Source organism: Microcaecilia unicolor, chromosome 7 (assembly GCF_901765095.1).
Source record: "Microcaecilia unicolor chromosome 7, aMicUni1.1, whole genome shotgun sequence".
Classification (NCBI taxonomy): Eukaryota; Metazoa; Chordata; class Amphibia; order Gymnophiona; family Siphonopidae; genus Microcaecilia; species Microcaecilia unicolor.
Window position 1 is genome coordinate 175,903,378 of NC_044037.1, and position 18,828 is coordinate 175,922,205.

The window sequence follows — 18,828 nt, forward strand, 5'->3', positions numbered from 1 at the left end:
TAGAGGTATGATGGTTAGGAGCCGAAGGCGACATTGAAGAGGTGGGCTTTGAGCAAGGCTTTAAAGATGGGCATGGAGGGGGCCTGGCGTATGGGCTCAGGGAGTTTATTCCAGGCATGGGGTGAGGCGAGGCAGAAAGGGCGGAGCCTGGAGTTGGCGGTGGTGGAGAAGGGTACTGACAGGAGGGATTTGTCTTGAGAACGGAGGTTACGGGTAGAAATGTAAGGGGAGATGAGGGTAGAGAGGTAGGGAGGGGCTGTAGATCGAGTGCATTTGTAGGTTAAAAGGAGAAGCTTAAACTGTATGCGGTACCTGATCGGAAGCCAGTGAAGTGACTTGAGGAGAGGGGTGATATGAGTGTACCGGTTCAGGCGGAAGATAAGACGTGCAGCAGAGTTTTGAAGGGGGGATAGATGGCAAGGTGGGAGGCCATTGAGGAGTAGGTTGCAGTAGTCAAGGCGAGAGGTAATGAGAGAGTGGATGAGAGTTCGGGTGGTGTGCTCAGACAGGAATTTTGCTGATGTTATAGAGGAAGAAGCGACAGGTCTTGGCTATCTGCTGGATACGCGCAGAGAAGGAGAGGGAGGAGTCAAAGATGACTTCGAGGTTGCGGGCAGATGAGACGGGGACAATGAGGGTGTTATCAACAGAGATAGAGTGGAGGGAGAGGAGAAGTGGGTTTGGGAGGGAAGACAATAAGCTCGGTCTTGGCCATGTTCAGTTTCAAGTGGCGGTTGGACTTCCAGGTCGCAATGTCGGCTAAGCAGGCCGATAATTTAGCCTGGGTTTCTGCAGTGATGTCTAATGTGGAGAGATAAAGCTGGGTGTCATCAGCATAAAGTTGATATTGGAACCCATGGGAGGAGATTAGGGAACCCAGGGAGGAGGTGTAGATTGAGAAAAGAAGGAGTCCAAGGACAGATCCCTGAGGAACTCTAACAGAGAGTGGGGTGGGGATGGAGGAAGAACCCTGAGAATGTACTCTGAAGGTGCGGTGGGAGAGATAAGAGGAGAACCAGGAGAGGACAGAGCCCTGGAACCCAAGTGAGGACAGTGTGGCGAGAAGTAAGTTGTGATTGACAGTGTCAAAAGCGGCGGATAGGTCAAGGAGATTAAGGATGGAGTAGTGACCTTTGGATTTGGCAAGGACTTTAGATAGTGCCGTTTCTGTCGAGTGTAGGGGGCGAAAGCCGGATTGAAGCGGATCGAGGATGGCATGAGAGGAGAGAAAATCAAGGCAGCGGCTATGAACGGCGCGTTTAAGTATCTTAGAGAGGAAGGGTAGGAGGGAAATGGGGTGGTAGTTAGAGGGACAGGTATGGTCAAGTGATGTTTTTTTGAGGAGTGGTGTGACTACTGCATGCTTGAAGGTGTCAGGGACAGTTGTAGTGGAGAGAGAGAGGTTGAGGATATGACAGATGGGGGGGGGGGGTGACAGTAGGAGTGATGGTGTTAAGTAAGTTGGTGGGGATGGGGTCTGAGGAACAGGTGGTGCATCACTGGGAATATTGCGGTCTCGGGAACCTGCCAGCCAATGGGCCCATTCAATATCAAAGTAGGCATGCACAGTGTCCGAAGCCCCATCTAGAAGAATAGATTGGTAAATCTCTTGGATTACCTCACGACAGTGGAAATCCCCAAGTCTCATGGATCCCTCAAAATCTCAAATTGGATCTCCTGCACCTATTTTCCGGGTCTTCCAATTTTAACAGCATATCCTTTCATTGTTGCTCCATTTTGGTTAGCTGATCATGTGGTAACCAGTCTCCTCACCATGCTCATCCATATGTGCTTCCACCTCTCCGTTCTAACCTCCAAACTTAAAGTTCTTGTTTGAGTTCCTCAAATATTATGTTACAGCAGACTTATCACCCGCCAACTCCCTCAATTTGAGATTCAAGGCGAGATACAAATAAAGAAAAAGATGAACATCAGGAATTTACAATACAAAATTTTAAAAAAACCTGCATTACTTAAAAATCTAATTTTTTCATATCCTACCAAGAATCAAAACAAATAAGTCTTCAAAGCTTTATGAAAGGAATAATAACCTTTCACCAAATGTATTTCTAAAGGAAGATTATTCCATAGACAATGCCAAAAACATAGATTTCTGTTCTTAAGTCTTGAAACACTGGCTAAATCTCCTCTCAGATTGGGGTCTAGATTACAGTTGAGTCTGCTTCTCCTGCGCCTGCCATCTTAGCGTCAGGTCTTATCGCTTGCGAAGTCCTATTGTGCAAGTACAAGTTTATATTTGTCTGCTGCATTTTGGATGTGATACTCGCAACTGTAAGTTCTCGGCTGCAGAGGCCTGCTTCTCACAACGGTAGCAAAACATTATGGCCAGGGTAAAAGCTAAATGTATACCTTTGTGCCTCGGAGCTATGGTCCTAAGCAGCAATCAGTATAGATGACATCACTTCCTCTCCTTCCCTCTCTCTTTTGTCAGTCAAAACATAAAATGCATGCAAACTACATTTTGAGACCAATAGTATATTTTCAACTTGGAATTAAAAGCAGGGTTCATAATATATCTAGAAAGGTTATAGATGGTTATGAGCTTATAGGATAGCATGGGGGGCATATTTGGGGATTATAAGAATTAACTGGGGTGGGTATGAAGGGTGGGTATTTTATTGACGTACAGGGCTTCAGATACAAAGACACAAAGAAAAACGCTAGTGAAATAACTAACTACAGACCAGTTGCATCCATACCACTAATAACCAAAATAACAGAAGGAGTGGTAACCAAACAACTCACAAGTTATCTCGACAAGTTCTCAGTACTGCATGACGCCCAATCAGGATTCCGTTCGAATCACAGCACAGAGACAGTACTAACTACCCTACTGACCAAATTTAAGCAACGGATCGCAACAGGCTCTAATATACTCCTCCTACAATTTGACATGTCAAGTGCCTTTGACATGGTTGACCACGGAATTCTATTACACATTCTTGAATATTTCGGCATCGGAGGCAATGTCCTAAATTGGTTCAAGGGGTTCTTAACCTCACGCTCATACCAAGTCACATCAAATTCAACCACATCTGCTGCATGGACACCTGAGTGCGGAGTACCGCAGGGATCTCCCCTCTCACCAACAATTTTCAACCTACTGATGACCCCACTAGCAAAACTTCTATCAAACCATAACCTTAACCCTTACATATATGCCGATGATGTAACGATATATATTCCTTTTAAACAAAACATCAACGAAATCTCCAACGAAATCAACCAAAGTCTACACATCATGAACACCTGGGCAGATGCATTCCGACTGAAATTGAACGCAGAAAAAACTCAATGCCTCATACTAACCTCCCAATACAACACAACAAAATTTACCGCCATCAACACACCTAAACTAAACCTGCCAATTTCAGAAAATTTAAAAATCCTTGGAGTCACAATCGACCGCCACCTTACACTTGAGACTCACACGAACAACACAACAAAAAAGATGTTCTTCTCCATGTGGAAGCTGAAAAGAATAAAACCATTCTTTCCAAGATCTGTCTTCCGCAACCTGGTACAATCACTCGTATTAAGCCATCTGGACTACTGCAACTCACTATACGCAGGCTGCAAAGAACAAATCATGAGAAAACTTCAGACAGCCCAGAATACAGCAGCCAGACTCATCTTCGGAAAACCAAAATACGAAAGCACAGCACCATTACGTGAGAAACTACACTGGCTCCCACTCAGGGAACCTGTCACCTTTAAAATATGCACGTTAGTGCACAAAATCATTCACGGCGAAGCCCCTGCATACATGTCTGACTTGGTAGACCTGCCACCCAGAAACGCCAAAAAATCATCCAGAACTTTCCTCAACCTCCACTTCCCTAAGTGCAAAGGCATAAAGTATAAAGCACTACATGCATCAACCTTCTCCTACAAGAGCACGCAACTCTGGAACGCACTGCCACGCGGCCTGAGAGCGGTCTATGAGTTGACAGACTTCCGCAAACGATTGAAGACCTATCTCTTCGAAAAAACATACCGCAAGGATCAAAACATATAAATCCCATATACATCACAACAGTGCCTCAAGACATTACCTCACGTACTCCACTTCCCCGTACTCTCTCCCATTCAACAATCTACCCACAGATAAAAACTGTTTACCCCATCGCTCTCTTGCTATTATTCGATCACCGTAGTAATTCCACAACGTCATATCCTATAGTTTCTACGCCCCAAAGGTGATTGATCTGACTCTGTCTTCCTTAACTTTTCACAATGTAACCCATAATCATAATGTAACAAACTGTATTTCCATTATTTACAATGTATTGTAAGCCACACTGAGCCCGCAAATAGGTGGGAAAATGTGGGATACAAATGCAATTAAATAAATATGTGTTTGGTACAGGTGGAGAATTTGCTTCAGTTGCTTGAGGAACTAATATATTTATTTAAAAGTCTTTTATCCCAATATATCAAAATTTCACAGTGGCTTATAATTAAACATACATAAAATCTGTGATAAATATAATCACAAGGTAAAAAATGACAGATGGTATTAAATGTCAAACCATCCTAGTAACTTACAATAAATCATTTCACAAATCTGCAATAAGATTCCCTATCAGGGTGTCCTCTGCAGTGGTATTGCACGTCCAAAGCTGACATACCATAACATTCTCAGCCATAATCTTATGTGTAAATAAATAGACCTTAAATTTCTTCTGAAGGACGTTGAGTGAATCAATCATGTGCAACTCTTTTGGCAGTCGATTCCACTGAAGCGGACCTGATTCTTCTCAACAAAATGCATTTTCTTCACAGATATGGAATATGCAAGAGTTGACTACCCCCTGACCTCAATGAGCCATTGTGGTCTCTAGGTTTTCAAAACCTTGTTTGAAATATAAGGGAACTTCTCCATACAATGCTCAATGTCTAAATGTGAGTAAAGGAAATGCAAGGAACTAGATCTGTTCAGCAGCATTACTTCAGTTTTTGCTGTCTGTCTGCCATCATCTATGACAGAGCATCACTGAAATAAACATTATTGAGATCAATCATATTGTCCACTGAGTGTGTAATCAGAGAAAATATTTAAATATCATCTGCATAAAGCCTATACTGCACGTTATGACAAGCCAGAATTCTACAAAGGGGTGCACGATATAAATTAAAAAGCATAGCAGAAAGAGCTGATTCTAGCTAAAATGGGCTGACAAAGTAAACTTGGAGCCCCAGTAGACCTTTTTGGGCTCTATCAGGTAAAAATTATGAAAACCATTCTAAAACAGTGCTAGTCATCCAGATCTCCTCTGATCTGCTTAGATTCAGAATATCAAAAGCCACTGTAATGTCCAAACTAAAACATAAGTTGCCCCTTGGTCAAAGCCTTGTTTAAAAAAAAAAAAAAAATTGAAACTGGAGAGTAATAAAGTGCCAGTTCCATGTGCTTGCTGAAAATAAACTACTTCAAATTGAGAAATGGTTCTTAACAAATTCTGTTAACCAAGACCATTCACTCAAGAATTTTTGCTGGGAAGAGGTGACAAAAGTCAATAATTCTCTTATAGAGGTGGATGAAAGGAATCTTCCTTCAACACAAGATGAATACAAGTGAGTTTTTAGTTTTTTAAACTCATCTTTATTTATCACACAATAAATCAAACACAATAACAAAAGCAATGGAATAACATGATGGATATGCAGTGGTTTCTTCAGTGTATCAACCTAATAAAACAAGCTAACACTAAATGCTGAAACCCTTCCCCCCACCCCACCCACAACTCCCGTCCCCACCCCAATTGTAAGCAAGTAAACACTAAAAGTAGAAAGTCAACTAGTGAAGGATCCAGCTCCAGGGGATCATCTAGTCGCCTTCCAATGCTGAAAGGCACCCCAGTGTCACTCAAACCTGTGAGCTTTAAAGCGACAGAGGTCTGTGATGCGATACATAGCATACCTCTGGTCCAGTTTGTTCACTACTGAGTCCAAGATATGGGAAGATATCCCAAGGCTCTAAATTATAGCATTGCTGTAAATCCCCAAATGCCTGCATCTCCTCCTGCTCAGTATCAAAAAAACTGCCCTACACAAACTAACACTCCCCCTCCCATTGACAAAATAAGGCTTGGTCCTTTCCCAGAGAAAATTCTATGTTATATTGCAATGGGGTATACCAGGAATAATGATGGCCCTCTAGCAGGACACCCTGCATATCTCTCTAATTTCACTCACTGGCTGACCTCCTGTGTCTGCCAGGCCAGAAGAGCCTGTCGTGCTACTCGTGGCTGCCTACCAGCCCATATAAAGCGGCTAGAAAGCCACTGGGGATGCGGAAGCATCGGAGCAGGCATTGCAATCAGTAATGTCGCAAATAAATGTAAGAGTCCGGGCAAAATCATCATTTTGATAGTCTCAATGTGATTCAGCCATGAGAGAGTCAGTTTGGACCAGACAGCCAAATCCTCTTGATCAGTGGTCTGTAGTTGAGCTCATAAAAGTTAGTTCCTGGGCCCCCAGATAGTGCAGGCCCAGTGAAATGGAAATCAGGTCCACATTTCCCGCACCAGATCCAGGGTTCATTATTCTATAATGGGTACTCTGAAGTTGAAAATGGTCTCCTGTAATGTGAAGGATCTCAAATCGCCTACCAAACACAAGGCCAAGACTAAGGATTTCATATTTCTCTGTATTCACCTTAAATCCAGGTCTATAGGCCTCAAGTTCTGCCTTCCATTGGCCTCAAGCTCTTCCCTTCTGAAAGGGAAACATAAGGATTGGTCAGTGTAAGCAACATGTAATCAGCAAACAAGTTAATTTTGTGCTGCTTACCCTGTGCTCGAACCTCTTGTATATAGCCTAATTCAGCCGTATCTTTTGAGCTAAGGGTTTAATCATCAGGGACAGGGGATAACCTTGTCTCGTTCCTCTGTGCAACTCAAAGGGCTCTGAGTAGACCTCATTAACCTTAAAGCACATTAAGAGTCAAGTGTAAATCACTTGGATCCATCTCAAAAACCGGGGTCCAAGGGCCAGCCCGCATAGCATCCAAAACAGGAAGGGCCAAGAAACTCAGTCAGAGGCCTTCTCAGCATCAATAGCAAGAAGAAACATAGTCTGACCAGAGCCCCTGGCCCTCTCTGTCACATTTAACACCCACCTAATGTTATCCTCCCTTTTACAAAGCCTGATTGATCAGGGTGGATCAAGCTGGGGACAATACCAACTAGCCATTCCACCATGGCGCAGGTCAAGATTTTCGTATCTACCCTTATCAGCAGGATAGGTCAGTAGGACTTACATTGTGCTGGATCTTTCCCCTCTTGTGGAATAAAAGTCTCTCCTGCCAATCTCATAAAGTAAGGGAGTTGAGACCCTTCCCCAAACGAGTTGTACAATTACAGGAGACGATTCAGTAAAATCTCTTGGAAACATTTGTAAAATGCTACTATAAAACCATCCAAACCTAAGGGATTTCCTGGGCTTCATAGCACGAAGAACCGCACGAACCTCAATCCCCAAAATAGACCACTCTAACATAGGAAGGTCCCGGGTTGGATACACTTAAGCGGCACCTTCAAAACATACCAATCCACATCCTCAGCCAAGGCTGTTATGTTTGAGGTGTAATGCTCCTGAAAAAAACTCCACAAACCACTCACAAATGTGCCTATCCCCCTGCAACTCCATTCCTGCCCGACTCTGAAGACTAATCACATTATTCCTGGTACACCAAGCTCTCAAGTGATGGGTCAAAAGCTGACTGGCCTTATTGTGAAATTCAGAATAATGCTGCCAGACTAGCTGTAAATGATATTTTAAATCCTTAACTTCTATCTAGCTTCCACCAACCTATGCAGCAATTCCCCCTCTCTAGGTCTCAATTTGTGTTGAATATCTAAGGTGTTAATCAACTTATGCAGGTCAAGCTCTTCCAACTTACGCTTAAGCTGCACAGCAGTGACAAATGACCCTGCATGGTTGCCTTAAGTCCTTCCTAAATGACTTCCGGCGAGACCTCTCTCTGATTATGGCCAGATATTCCAGAAGCAACTCCTCAATCTGAGCTGCTATTTTGGGATCTTCAAACAAGCTATCATTGAGCCTCCAGTATCGCGTGCCCTCCAACTCAGGAGCAAGCAACACTTCAACCCAGATTGGGGCATGATCAGACCATAGAATCTGCTCAATCCCAGAATGGGCATGGGATATGATTAACTGCTTAGCCACGAAGAGGAAAAAAAAAAATATAATCCCGCTTCCCCCCATGGGTTTCCCTCAAACTATCAACTAAATTAAGAGCAGATATGAGTCTTTTAACCACTCTATCCATTTTTCTATAGCCCCCATGCCCTGTATTATTCGTCCGGGACATGAATGTCAGGTTAAAATCCCCCCCCAGTAGATCACCCTCCTGGTGGTTAAGGATATCCCCCAAGCAGGACTCTAGAACAAGCCCTTGACCCACATTAGGCACATACAGATTAACTATAGTATATAATCGCCCATTAATCATATCCACCACCAACAGGAAGCACCCCTGCTTGTCTCTCCTAACTAATTTTATATCCACCCGGACGTGTCTGGCAAACAACATCCCCCACATCATCCCTCTTGAACTCCTGAACATTACCCGCCCAGAGTCTGATAGGATACTTAGGGGTGAAGCCAATTTTTCATGCACCCGCTTAAGGTGCGTCTCCTGCAATAAACATTGTGAAAAATGATGAGGCTCTTGTGATGATGAAGCTCCCACCTCAGGATCCCAGGTCCCTCTTTCACTCAGGGTGAGCTGGTTCTCAGTATGCAGATTTATGCAAATTAATCTACCACCCTTTTCTGCTCAGGGTGACCTGCTTCTCAAAAAGCAAACACAGTCAGGTTTCACCTCTCAGGCTATTTTCATACACATCTTTATTCCAGCCTCTGGGGCACACTTCTTTTAGCTTAAAACACTTTCACAACCTTAAACAGTTCTTCCAGCTTAACCATTTCATTTCTTCCTACTCAGTGCAATCTTCCATTTTAAACATTTCTTCTTGCACAGTTCAATGTCCATAGATTTCTTCCCCCTGAGCCCTCTCACACATCCATTTGGGCTCAGTACTAACTCAGTCCCCGGACACACAGTCCCTCTTCACTGTTCTAGACACACAGGCTTTTCCTCTGGGACACACAGTACCTCTTCACTGTTCTAGACACACAGGCTTTTCAGCTGGGACACACAGTACCTCTTTGAACCCATAGTTCTTCTACCTGGCACTCTAGGGCCTTCTTCTCCCAGCCAGCTTCCTTCTTGGGAACACCCAGTTCTACCACCAGTCCAAAGGGCACAGCCAGTACTTCTCATGGGGATTCCTCTTTGCTTTAGTTACCAGCTCTCTTTTCCAGCTGCCAGCTCTCCTCCCTCCCTTCACAACTCAGGAGGAGTATAAGTAGTTAATAGCCAAACAGGACCCAGCCCATAACCTGCTGCACCTGTTTCTATCCCCAGGACTCTCCCCCGGTCCTAACGACCTCCAGCTATACCTCCCCTTTCTGGCTCCCTTCAGCAACTCACCCAGCCCTTTTCCCTGGACATTTTAGGGGAACTACGCCCTCTAGGGGCCTAACCAGGGTAGGACAGCCTCTTCCTTCTTACAACATATACCATGCAAACACTTCATCTCTCAAAACATTAAACTGTGTTTGGCAGGCAATTTGAGACCCTTCACATTATAGGAGACCATTTTCAACTTCAGAGTACCCATTATAGAATAATGAACTACACCACCATCCAGCAGAACTACCTAACCCCCCCACCCCTCTGAAAGCCCAACCCTGCACTTTTGCCCCCACTCCGAAGCCCTCATGGTAGAAAAACCACCATTCCCACCTCTCCATTCCCTCTTCTAGAGTCACAAACAGCAAAAAGACATTTAAAAAACATTATACATAATCCCTTCCCCAACCACTCACTCACCCCCTCCCCAGCCAAACCCAATATCCATTCCCCTGCACACACATCAACCAGCCTGGGCAATACAGTTCCAAAAGTCGCAAGTCATTGTCTACCCAACATCCACTAGAATGAAACAGTAAAGGCCAGAGTCCAGCAGGTCTACAGCTCCCATCTCCAACTCAAACCAGGCCTGGACCTGACGCAAGGCCAGGAGGGTCCTCCTGGCGCTGTTGTCTCAGGCAGCTCTGTACACCATACCAACAATAGCCTGCTAACCCCTATCAGATCTCCTCCTTCCTCTGGTGTGGCTCTGATCTCTGGATGCCCACTTCATTCAGGGCTTCCCAGGCATGCAATACCATTGTAAACTTTGTAGGGACTCCGTTGAGTGTTACCAGGAGCCCAAAAGGGAAGATCCATTGATATCAGATGTGCATGTTCAGCAGTGCCTGGGTAACCTCCTTGAAAGATCTGTATTTCAAAAGGGTAGCAGCAGCCAAGGCCTGGAAAAGTTCCACCTTACAACCATTCCATTTGAGGACTCACCTCTCCCTCGCTTTCCACCACATTGATTCCTTCTCGGGGAACCTCTGCAAGCAGACCACCACATCTCTGAGGTGACCATTAATTCTGGGGCCCAGGGCCCGATGCCTTTATCGCCCTTGCTTTTCTCTCTGGTGATGGAACCTTTGGCCTTTTCTATTAGAGAGAACCCTAATATTAGATGTATCAGTGTGGTTGGGGTGAAATATAAAGTGAGTCTTTTTGTGGCTGATGTGTTGTCGTTGTCTTTCCCCCATACCATGCTCCCTAATTTGTTAGCAGTAATGACAGCTTATGCTCGGGTCTCTGGGTTTAAAGTTAGTGAGAAACACAGAGGCTCTTAATCTTACTATTGATGAGCCTACTTTACAGGGCTTACATCCAAATTTCTTTTTGCTGAATCTCTAAGGAATTGAAATATCTAGGTGTTTGGGTGTGGTCAGAATATAGTCAGCTATATAAAGCTAATTATCCAAAGCTTTTTTCCACCATTAGATCTGACATGCAACGTTGGAAGAACCAAGCTCTTTCTTGATTCTACAGGATTTCCATGATGAAAAGGAATGTGTTGCTGTGCCTCTTGTACTTATTCCATGCACTTTCTCTGGTTATTCCAAGGCAGGCCTTCCAGAGGCTTCAAAGCAGTGTTTTTTGATTTATTTGATGTGACAGAAAGCCTAGATTACCAAGAAAGATCCTGTTTAGGGATCCAAAAGGTGGGGGGCTAGGGGTGCTGGATTTGTGGAATTACTAACAGGCTTCTCAGGCTAGGGCTGCTGTAGAATGGTTTCAGAACTATGACTATAAACTTTGGAGACTTGATGTGACTTCCTAGGCGATACCACACAATACCTGGTGATATCTCCGCTACCATTTATCACACTTTTCATATTTGGGATAAGATGAGTTTGCAGCCTGACTTTTAGCTTTCTCACTACACTCCCATTTGTCATAATCCACTGTTTTCTCCAGCATTTGGGGTTATCGCCTTATGGGATGTGTTGTCAACATGGTTTGGCTCTCTGGGGTCAATTATATGATGAGGTTTTCTTGATCCCCCTTTTCTACATTGGCTAGGGACTTTGATCCCCACAATCTCATCAGTATGACTATCTTCAACGTATACATTTTTTGTCATCCAAGCAATATGACACACTTGATCGGTGACTATATATTTTTAGAGGATGTTTGTGAGGACTTCAGATTCACCAAATTCCTGGTGGGTGGTACACACTATGGTTACCTTTGCGATCTTAGGCCTCGAGACCTGAATATATACATAAATAGGAGTCGTAGCTTGGTGTGACCTATGACCTGTCTGACTTGGATTCTATGGAGCAGTCCTTGGCTACTATTGCTATTGCTTCCAATGTTAAAAAAAAAAACAGTGTTAAGATTCTTTATAGATGATATTTAACTCCAGAGTGCATTAGCCACTGGTATCCTAATGCAAACGTCTCCTGTTGGCAGAGGTGTGGTGCTGTTGGTGCCATGGCCACATTTGTTGGACTTGTCCGAAGTCTGTGGCATTCTGGAAAAGTATACACTTTCAAATTATTAGGACTGAAGATCCCTTGGGATCCCAGCATTTTTTTGTTTAATAGATCTATCCCAGACCTGTGTAAGGACCAGATGAGTTTGGTTTGCCTTTTCTTGCATGTAGCAAAATTGGCTGCTGCATGGAAGGATCAAGAGGTTCCTGTCTCTCCTTATTTGAAGACTTAAGCTGTACCATGGATACAGAATGGAAAAGCTGACTTCTGAAAGGCGCAAGGCTGTTGGCAGATGGAAGTGCATCTGATGTAAGATGCGCAATCCAACTTTCCTAGGGTGATTGAGTTTTCCATTGTTTTATTTTCTTGACTTATTTGAGTTGATGACACTGCACCCTGTGGCCTTTCTGCTTCCCATTTTGTTTTTTTGGAGGGGGGTTCTTTTTCCTCAGCCTTTGTTTTTGGGGAAAAAGTTATTAAAACTGGGACATCCAGTTAGGTGTTATGCTGTATTGCTCTGTATTTCTTGTTTACATTTATTATGCTTTCTTTATTTTGTATACTTTTGCAAAATTAAATAAAGACTTCTGATTAAAATAAAATAATTACCAGAAAATATCTATTGCTTACCATCAGTTCTTTTAAATCTAGGTTTTTGAGTTTCTAATCCGGCTGCATTCTCCAGAAGCATCTTTTGAAGAAGAGGTGTACCCTTATATGCGCACCCTACTGCACTTTGACACAAGAGAGTTTCTGAATGTCCTAGCATTGGTAAGAATATGATAAATTAAGACAATAATGCATGATAGGACTAAATGACTGATTGATACTCATATGCTTCTGGTGTGTTGGCAAAGTATCTTCAACCACCATAAAAGTAGTGGTTCTTCAGAGTGATGAAAGATCCTATGTGATCTTTGTTCTTATTTTTTTTTAATAAATCAATCATCAGTTTTTTGGAAATAACTGTACTACATAAATACCAAAACTGACAAATGCTGCATCAACATCACTTAAACATAAACCAGCATTGTATAAAAATGAGTAATATACAACAGTCCATTGTGATGATGGTTCCATCCACAATAAAAAAAAAAAATTGCTATCTCTGTAGAGCAAAAGGACAAGAAGTAATCTCAATATCACCGTAAACCAAACCCTGTTAAACAGCATTGGGAGAAGATGTTACAGGGAACATCTGCTGTATACTATCTGACAAACCTAGTCAGTTGTGCAGGGTCATAAAATATGTACTTTACATTTCCATATTTGATTATACATTTACATAGAAAATTCAATCAAATTAAAGCCACTGGCTGAAATAATCATGGTCTTAAAAACAGAACTTTCTTCCTCTTTGCTTGAATAGATTTAGCAACTTCTGGGAACATTCCTATTTTAAAACTATAAAAATGGAATTCCTGATGTTGAAAAAATGCATAAAAAAAGAATATCCTTGTCTGAGTCCAATACTAAATAGACAGTAAAGGTAGCTGGAACTGGTATATCTTCAATTGAACTTTCTATAATCCTAGTTAAATCTAGAGAATTAAAAGATTCTGAGCTGGTGATAATGTATCTCTGCTTCCTTCTCTCTTCATAAAAGATAGTATGCTTTCAAAATCAATGGCGTAAGATGAGAACATAAAAAATACCATACTGAGTCAGACCAAAGGTCCTTCAAGATAAGTATCCTCTTGCCAGCAGTGGCTAAGTCAGGTCACAGGTACCTGGCAGGATCCCAAAATATAGCTGGATTCCAGGCTGCTTACTTTCAGGGTTCCTTCAGAGTTATTGAGAAAGTAATTTTGATACAGTAAGGCTGGGATGAGAAATCCATTTCTTTTTCTGACTTCCTAACCTAATAGAAAAAACAAAACAAAACAGGGCTAAGAGCAAGCAGGATCATTTTCAAAAGCATTTTTGTAGTTAAGACAATGCGTTACCCATGGATATGGGCTTTTTAATGAAGGATCCCTTTTACTAAGTTGCATTAGATGCTAACATGCACCTAAAATAGCTTAAAATGGCATACCACGGGAAGTGCTCCGGTGATCTGCAGTAAGTTCCAAATGTGAACGTGATAACTGCGCCCTAAAAAATATATTTTTATGTTTTTGAGGGGGCATGTCTGGGGGGTGTGGAGAGTGGGCATGTTTAGCGCAGCTATATTACTGCAGGCTAACTGGTTAGTGCAGGAATAGCGCTTGAGCCCCTACTGCCTACAAAATGGGTGGTGGTAAGTGCATACTTGAAGCCAAAAAAACTCAGAACCAGTATCTCAATGAAGTATTCAATCAGGGAGAAAAAAAATAAAGACTTCAAGCCTAAGTATCTCTCATTGAATTCCAAAATCAAGTAATTAAGCTAATTTCTGAGTTCAAAATAAATTTAATTCTTTTAACCAGTATTGTACTGAGCTAATTGAAGCGGGTTCTCTCTCTGTCCCAATAAAAATTATGGCACATAGCTTCAACAAAATATTGTACTTAGCTGATTGAAGTGGGTCCTCTCTCCAACCGAATGTACACTAGTCCCATAACAGACTCTACCAGCTCAAGTCTACAGTTCCATTTAGGGGGCCACATTAAGCAGCTAGTGCAAATTTCTGCCACACTGACTGGTTTAACTTGCATTACAGGTTAGCACTTGCTCCAAAAACCAAATCGTGGATCAGAATCTTTGTATCTGTGTTTTTTTTTTTTAATTAAGAATTCATTGCAAACAAAATCCTGAATATGTCTTTTGGTTTGGAGAAGTAATTCCCCGTTAACTTTGAGAATTTACTGCTCTGAAGCTGATATTTATTATGAGTTATAAATTTGACAATTCAAGGAGTAGCTTGATTCCCATGGACTAAAGTAGACTGTATAAGTTCCTAAGTACTAGAGATGGTCATAATCAGCTGGGTGCTGTCTTTATAGTGAACATGTTAATAGTTCCTAGTACTCTATATCTGTTTTCAAAAAAAGTAATCTCAAATACCTGTTATCTCTCCTTCTTGATTTTATTAAAGGGTGTTCACTGTTAAAGCTTGCCAAAGAACCTGTTATTAGTCAGACAGATGGTGATGATTAATTGGAAAAATCAAGAATAGAATGTTCATCATCCTACATAGCTATGAATGTGCAACATTGCTTAATAAATTTGCATATTCTCAATGGGAAAAGAAAGAACTATGCCTTGACACATCACACATTAAAGAAGGTTGATTGATTTTCTCAGTATCTTCTTACATACATAATCTGTAGCCATTTATAGCACAGAGCCAGCTTATACACTGCAATGCTAAAGCCATCTGTGACAATACCATATATGCTTTTGTACTGTTGCAATCTCAGTAAATATGTAAAAGCAAATAAAAACGAATGTTAGATAAAGGAGCAGCTTTGCTTAGATGTCCTTAGTATAACTTCTTCCTTGTAGGGAAGAGTTGCTCTTTTGCTTGTTTCCAAAAAGATTTTTCAATGGGAAATAGGACAATTTTATAGCGGTCACGTAACTTGTACATACATTACAGCAGTTTTCAGAAGGAAAGTAGGCACATGCTTTCCCTTTGAAAATTACCCCATGGAAAGTACACAAAAACATTTACAATTGTTATTTAGTGTGTATACATTTTTCAGCTTATTTAATCTTTGACAGCCTTAGGACCAATCTCTGCGGCACTCCACTGATAACATTCCTATCTTCAGAGCAAGCTCCATTCAACCAATTTTTAACTCAGTCAATTACTCTAGGTCCCATATCAAGGGTACTCTATTTATGAGTCGCCTGTGCAGAACCGTGTCGAAGACTTTGCTGAAATCTAAGTACACCACATCTAGCGCCCCTCCCACGTCCAACTGTTTGTTCACCCAGTCAAGAAATCAATCAGATTTGTCTGGCATGACCTGCCTCTAGTGAAGCCATGCTGTCTTGGGTCCTGTGTTCCATTCAGTTTGAGAAACCTCACAGTCCTCCGCTTTAGAAGCATTTCCATTAGTTTACTCACCACCAAGGTCAGAAGTGCATCGTTATAGAATATGCCTGGATTTTGGCGCGGATCTCTACAGGGCCGTGCCTAGGGTCTCTGGCGCCCCCCTGCAGCCTATCAGTTGGCGCCCCCCCTGCAGACTATCAGTTGGCGGCGGCGGCCCCCCCCCCCCCCGTGAAAATGATCGCTCACCACTTGCCACACTGACAGGAATTGTCAGCAATATTCTTAGAAACAAATTGCTATACATTGCAAAATAAGATAGCAGATGTAAATTCTCAAAGTGGACATATTCCATACACTAAAATGAAAATAAAATGATTTTTTTCCTACCTTTGTTGTCTGGTGACTTTCTTTTTCTGATCATGCTGGCCCAGTATCTGATTCTGCTGCTATCTGTCCTCTTAACTCCGTTTCCAGGGCTTCCTTTCCATTTATTTCTTTCCTTTCCTCCTTTCTTCTTCATTTCTGGTCCTCAGCTTCTGCCTATTTTCTTCATCCATGTGCAGTTTTTCTCCTCTCTTCCTTTTCCCTCATTTCATCTCCTTCATCTCTCTTCCCTCCCCTCTATGTCCAGCAATTTCTCCTCTCTTCCTGAGCCCTGCCCTCCCAATCCATGCCCATCGATGCTCCTCTGTCCCCTTCCCCCTCCATTTATCCTTTTCCAGCAATTCCCCTCTCTCCCTGAGCCCTGCCCTCCCAATCCATGCCCATCCATGCTCCTCTGTCCCCTGCCCCCTCCATTCATCCTTTTCCAGCAATTCTCCTCTCTCCCTGAGCCCTGCCCACCCAATCCATGCTCCTCTGTCACCTGCCCCCTCCATTCATCCCTATCCAGCAATTCCCCTCTCTCCCTGAGCCCTGCCCTGCAATCCATATCCATCCATGCCCATCTGTACCCTCCATTCATCCCTATCCAGCAATTCCCCTCTCCCTGCCCTCCCAATCCATGCCCATCCATGCTCCTCTGTCCCCTGCCCCCTCCATTCATCCTTTTCCAGCAATTCCCCTCTCTCCCTGAGCCCTGCCCTCCCAATCCATGCCCATCCATGCTCCTCTGCCCCCTGCCCCCTCCATTCATCCTTTTCCAGCAATTCCCCTCTCTCCCTGAGCCCTGCCCACCCAATCCATGCCCATCCATGCTCCTCTGCCCCCTGCCCCCTCCATTCATCCTTTTCCAGCAATTCCCCTCTCTCCCTGAGCCCTGCCCACCCAATCCATGCCCATCCATGCTCCTCTGTCACCTGCCCCCTCCATTCATCCCTATCCAGCAATTCCCCTCTCTCCCTTCCATGACCCCCCCCTCGCATCCATGCTCCTCTCTCTCCCATGTCCCAGCCTGGCCCGCCGTCTTCTCCCCCCCCTTCGCATCTATGCCCCCCCCTTCGCATCCATGCTGTCGTTTCTCCCCTGCCCTCCCGCTCCCATTGTTCAACTGCCCACTCTCTTCTCTCCCCCCAACATCTCTTTTCTTTTTAAATTTACTTCCGTGGCGGCGCTCCCGACGTCTAGCCTTCCCTTCGCTGTGTTCCGCCTTCTTCTGACGTCATCCTTGATGTCAGAAGAAGGCGGAACACAGCGAAGGGAAGGCTAGACATCGGGAGCGCCGCCTCCTTCCCTGACGCTGCACTGCCGGAACCGCCGCCACGGAGGTAAATTTAAAAAGAAAAAAAAAGAAACGGGATGTTGGGGGAGGGCGAGCGAGGTGAGCATGATGCGGCAGCACCCCCCTGCCATGCTTACCTCGCTTACCGGGTTAGCACGGCCCTGGATCTCTAGGCGTACTATATAGAATCCAGCAGATTATGCTTATTATCTTCAGGAGTTCTCATCTTTGCTTCAAGGGCCATTATTTCTTTTTCTAAGTTTTGTTCTTTGTTTTTAGAATATTATTAGAGAAACTTATGTTCTCTAGCGTACCAAGGGCGGAGCAATGGGGGCAGTCCGCCCCAGGTGCAGGCAGCAAGGGGGTGCACGGAGCAGTTGCACAGCTGTCGGATTTGTCAGTTCTTCCTGTTTTGGGAGGGGATTGGCGGAGCTGACAGCAGCGCGATTCCTCTGTGCACCCCAAGGTGGTAGGCCGATGTGCTTCGGGGAGGGGGTGATGTGCCCGGGGGGGGGGGGGGGGGGGTATAGCGGCGACTCGCCCTGGGTGGCAACCAACCTAGGTACACCACTGCTTATTTTACTTATTTTTTAAAAAAATCTTTGTTTTTATCAAGTTTTTTTTAATGTAAATGTAATACAAAACAGCTTTCTCCCGGTTGATGGAAACGTTATTTCTTACACCCACAGACTTTTGAAGACTTTGAAAATGACAAACAAGCTGTGGAATATCAACAGAGAATGGTTGACATCTTATTGAAGGTGAGAATAGACAGAAATTGTATATGTACTTCAGTCACCAGTTTCTTGTTCTCATCATGCAAATTGCCATTTTGTTATGGTCATCACAAATTTTCATGATACCAAACTACCCTACTGAAAGGGTAGTAGGAGCATGGAACAGTTTATCAGTTTAGGTGATAAAGACAAAGAATAGCCAATTTCAAGAACCTTTGGGCTAAGCACAGAGATCTCTGGTTGTGAAGATGTGGGGTGGTTTGAACTTGTAGTATGGTATAACCTAGCTTATTTTTAATCTTTCTTATTTTTGGAATTTTTCTTATGTTATATATATATACACATACACATCTTGCCAAGCTGTTGTTACAGGACAGGACCATTAGAAAACTTCAAAATATTTGCCACAGCCTGCTGCCAGTTTGATCCTACTAGACACTCGGTCTTTTGTTTTTTCGTTCACAAGTTATGGAATGACCTTCCTTGTCAAATTCATTTTTGGAGATTTCACTAGAGAGTCTGCTGTCTGACTGGCTGATTCTGACATC

The 18,828-nt window shown here is 43.3% G+C and overlaps 1 protein-coding gene across 1 annotated transcript in view; it reads left to right on the forward strand.

Annotated features, from left to right (window-relative positions):
* VPS8 (VPS8 subunit of CORVET complex) overlaps positions 1–18,828 on the forward strand; it is a 932,181-nt gene that overhangs the window by 349,944 nt on the left and 563,409 nt on the right. The window contains exons 27-28 of the mRNA XM_030209561.1: positions 12,613–12,732; positions 18,233–18,304. Coding sequence (XP_030065421.1) covers positions 12,613–12,732; positions 18,233–18,304 — 192 coding nt within the window. The remainder of the gene's footprint in view (positions 1–12,612; positions 12,733–18,232; positions 18,305–18,828) is intronic.